Raw genomic sequence first — 11,762 nt, 5'->3', positions numbered from 1 at the left:
CACACATACACACACATATGTATATGTTTATATATATATATGTGTGTATATATGGTATATATATGTATACATATGTATATATATATATTATATATTTATATATGTATATATATATATATATATATATATATATATATATATATATATATATATATATAAGAAATACATAAAAGAAATCACAAAAGTAAGCGCGTGATTTTGTCTATTAGCTGAAGCCACTGGGAAAGTTCAAATTGAAAGAGAGGGTGCCAAGTACTTTCACGTATTTTAACACATACCCCGAAGATGTGTTAAAATACACGAAGGTACTTGGCACTCTGTCTTTTCAATTTGAACTTTCCTAGTGGCTTCAGCTAATATGTATATACTGTATATATGTATCATGCAGTTGTGCTACAAATGTATGACCGTATTACTATAATGTTTATATATGCATTCACACATACATACACACACAGATATTATATATATATATATAGATATATATATACATATATACATACATATATATATATATACTGTATATATATATATTCAAATATATGTGTATATATAATGCTAAATTAAGTTTCATTAAAAGACTTTTAGATTATAAACACATTATCGTTCAGCAATTAGAGGCTCATTAATATGATCAGAGAGAGAAGGAGAGAAAGAGAGATAAAATCCAACCACTCATACGTCACGGCAGCAATTCAGCGTCCCTCATGACGTGTTCGATGACGTCAGTATTGTGTCATAGAGGTCGCTATATAAGCTCTACCTTTGGGTGGACGAGACGTAAACTTTCCTCTGCCGCAGAGCACGACAGAAGGACGACCGAGTACCTAAGCCGTGCATTTCAAAGGCACTGCTCGAAACCTTCTCTGACGAATACGCCACCGCCCATTCCTCCCTCTCCCCGTCTCTCTCTCTCTCTCTCTCTCACTCTCTCCCTCCCTCAAGTCTAATCCGCTCAGACCTCTGTTCCAGACCCGTATCCTTAACCTTTGTTCTGTAAGTGTTTCCTCTCCCCCCTCCCCTAAACCCAGCCCCCGCCCCCCCCCCCTCTGTTTGTATCTCTGTTAACCCATCCTGTTCGCATCTTGCCGGCATTCCTTTGTTTACCTGAACTCAGCCCTGAGTGTCTGTCCAGTTTGAAGACGAAGTTTAGTGTCGACTGAGTATATCAGTTTCATTTGTTACCTGCTTAGTGTTTCATGTCTACGCAAAAGGGCCTGCGAGGAATGGTAAACCAGACAACGCAAGGGATCTCTGCCCAGGTAAGTGTACTGCTTCTAAGAAACTAAGGACGCTGTTTGGGTAGTTCGTTGTGCGTTAAAGATATTCAGTTCAGAACTACAGCGTAGAGATTGCCTCAGGTGTCAGGCGTCCAGTCTACGAGCGAATTTTACCCTGAAATGAAACGATATTCAGTTAACTGTTTTTTTCTGGGTGTTCTTAGCAATTCAGCTGCGTCAAATGAAGAACTTTATTTTTGTTTGTGATTACGTGCGTTCTTTATTTTCATTGATACAGTTTTAATAGATCCTTTGTACATAAAGACAAATCACGCATTGATTCAGGCTTAAAAATGTCCCTTTAAAACACCAAATAATTTAAAAATACTGAGTTCTCTTTAAATTGCAAAAAAGCCTCAGTTTTTTTTTCTATTTCTTTGTTTTGTGCCAATACAAAGAACTCTCTTATAATTCAATCAAAAACTAATTTTCTCAATAAACAGGGTTGAATTCTGTTCGTATGCCACTGAAGCCTCATTCTCAATCCGTCGAGATCATTTACTTTTCTTATTTAGCTTTTATTTTTATTTACTTCAGCAAAATATATTAACATCCATGGAGAAAGCTTTCGATACTCAGCTCTCATCATCAATGACAGCTGAACAAGCGCTGGAAAGTTCTCCGTATAGGTTTGGATATATTGTGACTGAGAAAACAGTTACAAATTTTACTGTTCATTGCATGTGATAATAATTTTGTAATGGTGTTGATAATAATTACTAATGATGCTGTTGCTTGGATAAAAAGACAGTCATATGCAGAACACAATAAAGCCTACTAGAGGTGCCAATTGTGTACCTGGGTATAGCTTTTGAGCAATATTATATTGTTTACGATAATAACGATAGTAATTTCTGTACAACATCAATATTGTAAACGTAATGAATTATACGATTCAGCTTGGTGTCTAGCCTGGGGTTTGCCTTGGCGCGAGTTTTCGGGACAGTACGTAACGTCCCGTGCATCGGGACCTGCTGTCTTGATTCTTATTTTGTAGCAATTTTTACGGTATGGATGCAGAAATAAGTGCAAATCATATGGTTATTCTAAAATTTGCAATATTACGCACAGTTTTAATTCTGTTTGTGTGAACTACACCAATAGAGGCATCGAAATGCACAAAAACATCTATGCATGTAAATATATATATATATATATATATATATATATATATATATATATATATATATATATATATATATATATATATATATATATATACATATATACAATATATATATATATATATATTGTATACTTATATATATATATATTGTATACTTACATATATATATATATATATATATATGTATATATATATATATATATATATATATATATATATATATATATATATATATATATATATATATATATATATATATATATATATATATATATATATCACACAATAGAATTACAACCGGGCGTAATATTGCAAAATTTAAAGTAACCATACGATTTGCACTTATTACTGCATCCATACATATATATATATATATATATATATATATATATATATATATATATATATATACATATACTATATATATATATGTGTGTGTGTGTGTGTATATGTATATATTGTGTGTGGAAGATTAAACAGTACTCTTTCCCAGCTTCCGATTTCCCAGAATCCCATAACAATCCTTCTTTCAAGTGGCGGTAAACATCTCTTACCTAAAGATTGAAACCCACACATTCCTACTAGATTTTTTCGTTGTTTATTTGGGCCTGGTTTTCTTGCCTTTTTTAGAAGAAGAAAAAATAATCACAGAAAATGATTCTTTGGAAAACCATACGGCAGTTACGTCGGTGGTAGAATGTCTAATTCTGAGAATTATAAATCTTCTAGCAAGATATCATAATTAAGGATGTAACAGTTTATACTATGTGCCTAATTTAATTAGTAATATAATTACAGGCACACACAGAGAGAGAGAGAGAGAGAGAGAATCGTTTCTTTATTTTGAGCGATGCCATAGAGAGAGAGAGAGAGAGAATATAATCTATTAACAGCTGAACAATACATTACACGGTAGAGTCAATTCTAACGAAGTTCTCTTATTTATAAGATCAGGAAATCCATCCACGATGTTACAGCTCTCTCTCTCTCTCTCTCTCTCTCTCTCTCTCTCTCTCTTCTCTCTCTCTCTCTCTCTCTCTCTCTCTTAATTTATCATTTTATCTACTTGCCACGCACACACACAAACAGTCGTAATAACTTGGTCCTACTATTTTTTTTATAACTTCTCTCATTTCTTCTTCGTAACATAGGAAAATTTCTGAAACATGAAATTCTTGTGACTTATTCATCAAGATTAATGTTCCCGAATGCCAAGTCCGTTGCCGTCGAGGGACGCCTTGGAAGAGCGGTAAAGCCATCAAGTAACGTCAAGCCGTACACAAACAAAAACAACATATCCGATTTTTCTCCCAATTTTCGAATGTTTAATTATTCAGTGGAACTTTCTTCCCGCAACTTGCTTTTGCATTCTGGGACGTTTTATATAAGTACGATCCAGTTACACTTTCTCTCTCTCTCTCTCTCTCTCTCTCTCTCTCTCTCTCTCTCTCTCTCTCTCTCTCTCTAAGCATCCATTAAGACGTCATTTTTTAGGTATTACGTTCCGTCTCTAACTGAACACCATTCATGGCCTGACTTCTGGTAGACAACTCGGTTTCAGTCGCAAGGACATATTTATGAGAGAAAAAATGCATACGAAGTTATTGCTTCCTAATTTTCAAGAAAGACAGTTAGCATGTATTACACAAGTTCTCAAGTGTAGATATAATTCACAACCCAGTTTATTTTTCTTCTTTTTTTGTGATATTTTGTTCTCTTACTGTTGTTGCTATTGTTCATAGTAGATGCATGTACTTTAAATTTTTTGAGTTGCTTGATTATATAACCACTTCCCTTATATAAATATATATATATACATAAATATATACATATATATATATATATATATATATATATATATATATATATATATATGTGTGTGTATATATATATACACACACACACACACACACACACACACATATATATATATATATATATAAGATGTTTTTCTTGCGTTTTTCGACCTCAATGATACTTGTACTTAAACCTGAGAAGGGATTTTTTTTTTTACAAAGGACGTATGTATAAAACGGTGCAAAAAATATAAGCAAACATATAGTATTATCAATTATTTAACAAGGTGACGAAGTATTAAAGAAAACAATGGAAATATAATTAAAAGATCAGTTCTACGACTTGCTGGAGACCGTACCAAAACACGTGCGATACTGATGGTTGGTCATGTGACCACACAACACACTGAACTACATAAGAGAGAGAGAGAGAGAGAGAGAACTGGTCTCAGGAAGCATGAAGTCATACTTTAATTATTCCCAGAGGTGGAGTTCGGTGCATTTTAGTTATATCTGCGAATGCTCTTACACTTTTATTTGTCGAAATGACTGCTCGCACTCATGTGTAGCCTGTGATAAGTAAATATTCACAGGGAACCCTATCCTACATCTGACAGTTAAGGGTACCGCGACATGAACTGGGGTTTTTAATTAGAAAAATCCCAATGATCAATGCAAAATTCTTTTCCCTTGTTAAATTTAAAAAATAATAAACAATATTTGCAAGATTTAATAAGAGAAAGTTGTCAAAACTGTCCATAGAATATTGTTCAGCGATCACAGACCAAAATTGATCACAATCACAAACGAGCCAGAGATCAGTGTGATAGGCCTATTAAATCCAGAGCCTCACGGGACTTCGATTACGTAAGCAGTTAGGTTAGGTTAACTTAGGGAGGTTAGATTAGGATACATCATTGTAATTGCTGTCGCTTGCTTTCCTGCATTTTAGCTTATAAATTATTCTGTGTAATGGATATACATCAACGTACTTTCCTCTCTTATATAGTTATTGTCAAATAAGATCCAGAACATGATTTGTAATTTTATTCGGAGTAAATTACAAATAAATAGACGTTTCTGATATGTCAAGATGATAGGTAGAGTTTCTGCCAGGAAACACTAATTCAGAACCTTTTCAAGAAAGAAACAAACATGAGGACCAATTTCTTAAAACCTTACGAATGGGGATTTTTCCAGTAAGCCACTTTAAACAGACGAGCGGGTCTCATAAGTCACAAGACGAAATAACGCGTTTAATAAGGCACATGATCAGAGAAACGCTTCCAATAATCCAGCATATATGAATAGTTTTCTAACGCGTGACACCAAATGAACAGAAGTTTCCAACTGGTCCCTCTAGTCTGCACAAGTAGAACATATCATAAATGCACGAGTAGAACATATCATAAATGCACGAGTAGAACATATCATAAATGCACGTGCGTTTGTGACATGTTTTGCTGTGGTGTGGGAGCACCTTCAAATGCACCTTCGTATACAAACGTTTCCCTCCGCCTTTGTTAGTTCACGGGTATTTCCGTAGACTCACTGAACTTTCCGTCCGATGCTGACATCCACCTGGAAGACATCTGGAAAGTCCACACGAAGAGAGAAAGACCAGGAAAATTCTTTTTAGGAAATAGGAAACCCGTAATGGAAAAAACTTCAAATTTTTTGCGAGAATAAACACAGGAAATGTATCATTAGAAAATAGCAGAAATCAGAATAAGCATTTAAACAAGGAAAAAATGCGCCGAAGTTTCTTCGGCGCAATCGAGTTTTCTGTACAGCCGCTACAGCGTATTATGAAGGCCGCCGAAAATAAATCTATCTTTCGGTGGTCTCGGTATAATGTTGTATGAGCCGCGGCCCATGAAACTTTAACCACGGGGCCGGCGGTGGCCTGTCTCATATAGTTGCCAGAAGCATGATTATGGCTAACTTTAACTTCAAATAAAATAAAAACTACTGATGCTAGAGGGCTGCAATTTGGTATGTTTGATGAATGGAGGGTGGATGATTAATATACCAATTTGCAGCCCTCTAGCGTTAGTAGTTTTTAAGATCTGAGGGCGGAGAGATAAAAGTGCGGACAGAAAAACGTGCGGACGGACAGACGAAGCCGGTACAATAGTTTTCTTTCACAGAAAGCTAAAAATGTGTCAGGCATACACGTTGCGCAAATAACAGGAAAGAAAGTAGATTAAGATACCAAACGCGATAATACACACTTCAGAAAACGTTAGACGTTTGGAATGCATAACAAAAACCCAGATGATGAAAGGGAGACACTTCACAACATGGCGCAAGGGGGAAGGCCTGTTGCGTCATCTCCTCTCATATAGACGCGCAGACGCGCGCGCGCACACGTTCAGGTATGCGCAGGGCCAACGTTCTTCCCGGAAAGAGTAAGTGCCGTGTGATGATAAAGAAGACCTTTGACAAAAAATTATAAGAATCGTAAACGAAGCTGATCTAACGGGGACGGTAATTGATTTTTTTTTTTTTTTTTTTTTTTGCGCGTGAATAGGTTATCATCATTACGATTTTTATTTATTTGCTTTTCATGTTTATCTACATATGTAAAAAATACACAGTGTTCTCTTTTGATGTATTCTTAAATTCAATAAGTTGGTGCTTGTGTACATAAATGTACACATTAGTGCATGAACGTAAAATTACGTAACCCAAAGAAGCCAAATGAAGTCCCCCTATGCATGAAAGCCTTATGAATGTTTTTTTTTTATCCATCACAAATTTACGCTAAAAAAAATCATAAAGAAACATGGAAACGTGAAAGAAGGCTAAATGAAATATATCCAGGTAACCTGAATCATATTTTGACAGCAATCAACATATACATAATATCTTTCGTTAGTATTGTAATTTTATTGAGCAAGTTTATATTTTTATTCTTTCTCTTGGCAATTTTTTTTAACATTGCATTAGTTTTATATATATGTACATATATATAAATTTATTTATATGCATATATATATATATATAATTCATTCTTTGATTTTCCTGTTCGTTATTATTATTGTTTGTCATTTATTGTTTTTAGAATTTCAAATGAATGAATGGACTAAAAACACTACATTAATAATTCATATATTTCATTGGTTCATCCTCTTAACTATCTAATTGCCATTACTTCCTGGACTCCTAGTTTTTTACCCTTACAATCCTAATTAGAAAACTTCCTCGTATTCCAGAGAGTCCTGGTGACAGCCCTGGTCATCATCAGCCTGTTTCTGGTCTCGGGCACGTCGGCCAGGTACCTAGACGACGAATGCCCAGGCGTCATGGGCAACAGGGATCTCTACGAGAAGGTTGTCAGGGTATGCGACGATTGTTCCAATATCTTCCGGATGAATGACATGGGCACCAGATGCAGGTGAGGCAGAGACGTTATTTATTCTTTTTTTCTTCACTTTTTCAAAGCTTGACTCATTTTTGCTACATCAAAAGTGTTGCATTGTGTTATTATATTATTATTATATAGGCAGGTGACATGCCTTTTTTATCGTTTAAATGTAGAATTTTTTTATAATACTCTTTTTATTTTTATTTGTAATGCATTATTTTTTATAATTTTTGCTACATCAAAAGCGTTGCATTGTATTATTATATTATTATTATTATATACGCAGGTGACATGCCTTTTTTATCGTTTAAATGTAGGATTTTTTTTTTATAATACTCTTTTTATTTTTATTTGTAATGCGTTATTTTTATCATTTTTTACATCAAAGCGTTTTTATCATTTTTATTATTATGTATGCTGACATGCCTGTTTATCGTTTAAATGTAGCGTTGCATTTTTATTTGTAATGCATTATTTTTTATCATTTTTGCTACATCAAAAACGTTGCCTTGTGATATATTATTATTATGTACGCAGGCGACATGGCGTTTTTATCGTTTAAATGTTTTTCGAAATATTTTTATTTGTAATTTTTGTTATATAATACTCTTTTCATTTTTTATTTGTAATGCGTTTAAATTTTCTCACACTCTTTTTATTTTTATTTGTAATGCATTATTTTCTCAACAGTTTATCTCGTAATCCTTTCTGTATCAAAATTCGTTTTGACACAATAAAACACAGTGTGTATTTTAGGATAATGATTGTGGAACTAAAAAATACTTTCTGTTGTCTCAGTGACCATATATATCACTTTTGTAATTTGTAATAAGATATTTTCAAAAAATGTTTCATCAGCATTTTTCCAAATTGCTATTTGCTACCGAAAGAGATCTTGCTCCTGCGAGAGGCTTTAGAAGCTAAATAGACCTAATATATTCATCATTTCTTCTTCCCAGAAAAAGTATTTTTACTTTACCTCACTTTACATCGCCTTCCTTTATCTTGCTTATATTCGATAGATAAAATGTTGTGTTAACTAGTCTGAGTTTGATTAGGAAAGAGGTGTTTCTTTGTCTATTTGTCCCTGTCTTCCTCTTCTTGAAGATAAATATTATTTCCAGTCCTTTTCATATCTGGAAAGTATGCTCCTGAAAGACTGGTAACTTGGTTATTATTTCAGAGCAAACATCTATTATTCTCAGAGCAAACATCTCTCTCTCTCTCTCTCTCTCTCTCTCTCTTCTTCTTCTCTCTCTCTCTCTCTCTTTTATATGGGGTCTCTCTCTCTCTCTCTCTCTCTCTCTCTCTCTCTATATATATATATATATATATATATATATATATATATATATATATATGTATATGTATATACATACATATATACAGTATATATATATATATGTGTGTGTGTGTGTGTATGTATACATATAAAGTATACACGCATACTACGTCATTCGCACAAAAGGCAACATTAAGCAAGCATGCGTACTGACATAATCAAGAGTGCCCTGATTTCCACCTTGCAGGAAGGACTGTTTCTACAACGTGGACTTCCTGTGGTGCGTCTATGCCACGGAGCGTCACGGCGACGTGGACCAACTCAACCGGTGGATGAGCATCCTACGAGCCGGTAGAAAATGAAAAAACACATCTTCTAACTGAAATATCCTCTAAAATAAGCTCCAGGACCACACGCCAGAATATACTCCATGTTTTCAAGTGATACCGATACGTTGTGAACATGATATATCAGCCGAAAAAAAAAAAAACCATCAGCTTAGATATGGAAACTAACAGCAGCCATCTTGTTTTTCCCAGTGTATTCTTAAATGAATATCATTCTCTTTCATTTTATTTCTCAGATGATTTCATAATTGAATTCCTGTCCTGACTTGTTTCCACATTCCTCGCTTGTCAGCAATGTTACTGTTGAGTCATGGTTTTTCGTTAGTTGTCAGATAACCAACTTTTTTTTTTATGCATGTATCCAAAACTTATATCTTTTAAATTTTACACCAGCCGAAATTATAAATCCTTTTGAGTATCTGAGATTCTCCATGACAGACGGAGGATTAGCCATCATATTTTGGGCACTACCCCAAAATGATTATTTATAAGTCCTCTTGTGAACACAAGAAACAATTCCCATCACACGTTCTTTTATGTACCAATAATTCACTTGAATAATCACGTTCAGTATCTCCTTAATATCTCTTTTCATTTGAGCTTTCGACCACCATCCCCAGTTCAATACCATTAGCAGTATTTTGTTTGTCAAACCACACAATTCTTAGTTTTTAGGCTTCTTAGTTATTAGTTTACTCTGCGGAGATTAGCAACCATCTGTTATTACTTCTTAACTTCCTAATTCCTGAAATTTACCATTTTTCAAATAGAGGGTCAAAAGAAGGAATACATTTTCTGATTTTGGCATTTATCATTCCATCTCTCATTCCATGACATCTGTCAAAGAAACCATAAACCTGAAATAATTGTGCTTCTGATAACTCTCCTCTAGAATTCACTTCTCACAAGTAGGAAATCTCACACCCAAACTGTCCTTAATTCTGTCTCCCTATAGTCTTGCCCACATATTCTCCTCTATTTTTCAGCCTTCCCTTTCAGTATCATCATTATCAACGTGAAAGAGAATTTTAAAAGTTATTTTGTTGGTAAAAATGGTATATTTATAATAAACGACTGAGTAGATCATTTCAGACTTGACTGATGATCGATCAAGTCATGCCAAATCATCTTATTTCCAAAGGTTCATATTTCCTGGTTTGATACAATTTATATTTCATTGCATTGGTCTGATAACTTCATCAATTCGCATTTATTTATTAAAACTATTTATTTTGTCTTTGTATTCATGTAATGATGCGAACTTACCTCATTAAATGATATTATAGGATATTCCTTCAGGACCTCTTCGAGGACACTTGTTTTAGTGGTAGGAATTTCTCTCCGCTTTCTCCTCCTCGTTCTTCTTCTTCCATTTAATCTTTTGGAAACGAGCTTTTATGTTTCATTCTTCTCACCTCGACGAATTGACACAAGTAGTCTGATTTTGTATCCCATTTAAAAGATGAAAAAGTGAAATATATCTATCACAAGTGTCGTTAGCGAATTTGCTAGCGTTTTCATTAATGGCATATTGTAATCGTAACGACTTTCCTCTTCGGAAAAGATCTGAGGAGAATCTAAAAACATTTGCCGCTTCGTCTCTTTGACATTTCTCTCTCTGAAACCCACATTGATGATCTCATTTGGAAGGGGCATGCTTTTATTTCTCGACAACAGTTGTAAAGCATATTCCCTTTCAGTTATTTGATAACCAAATGTATATTTATATATTTTTGTACGATGTGCTGAATGTAGACGACACCGAATTGTTAATTTATTATGCAATCTAGTTATTATCATTCACTTTAGTTGTTATTGTTTAGTAGACGTATGTCCTGTAAGGTTATAAGTTGTTGGTGCCATAATAATTGTTTGTTTACGTTTTCTTTCTCTTCTTTGCTAAAAGAAGAGGCTGGAGAATTTGTTGTATCTGTGTGTGGATGAGGTATTTCAGAGTTATTAATATCATTAACATGACCACCATTTGTTCTCCTATTTCTTGTTTCGTAGTCACTTAGTTGTTGTTAGCATATTTATTTACTTCTCTATCCATCATCTATTCTCTATCTATCTATCTATATTTCCATCAGGTGCTAGGGTAAGTTATGAGTGGAATAAAGTAGTTTAGAGTCTTGATTAACGCTTACAGTTATTAGTCACTTGGATGATGAGTTTGTAACACTTTGGAAGAGCTTGAGAAAAAATGAGTTTGGGGAGGAATAGCTTGTAAGTCATTTTTTATTTGCCTCTATTTTAGGTTTATTTTGGCAAAGCATAGTTCAAACGGGACAGGTCCTCTTGTTTTTGCCCTTGTATGTATATATATATATATATATATATATATATATATATATATATATATATATATATATGTATATATTTGTATATATATGTATGTATATATGCATATATATAATATATATATATATATATATATATATATATATATATATATATATATTTATATATATAAGGATATTATTATTATTATTATTATTATTATTATTATTATTATTATTATTATTATTATTATTAAATTTACTTTGCAAACGATTTTCATT

The 11,762-nt window shown here is 33.4% G+C and overlaps 1 protein-coding gene across 1 annotated transcript; it reads left to right on the top strand.

The window, feature by feature from the left end:
- The first annotated feature begins 774 nt into the window (after positions 1–774).
- Positions 775–11,542, top strand: LOC136851913 (molt-inhibiting hormone-like). The gene is made up of 3 exons (XM_067126267.1): positions 775–1,262; positions 7,421–7,602; positions 9,102–11,542. Exons 1-3 carry the CDS (start codon positions 1,200–1,202, stop codon positions 9,214–9,216), a joined length of 360 nt encoding a protein of 119 aa, XP_066982368.1. The 5' UTR covers positions 775–1,199; the 3' UTR covers positions 9,217–11,542.
- Positions 11,543–11,762: the final 220 nt, after the last annotated feature.

The sequence above is a fragment of the Macrobrachium rosenbergii genome, chromosome 24 (genome assembly GCF_040412425.1).
Source record: "Macrobrachium rosenbergii isolate ZJJX-2024 chromosome 24, ASM4041242v1, whole genome shotgun sequence".
In the NCBI taxonomy this organism is placed as follows: domain Eukaryota; kingdom Metazoa; phylum Arthropoda; class Malacostraca; order Decapoda; family Palaemonidae; genus Macrobrachium; species Macrobrachium rosenbergii.
This window is presented reverse-complemented; position numbering and strand designations above follow the sequence as displayed.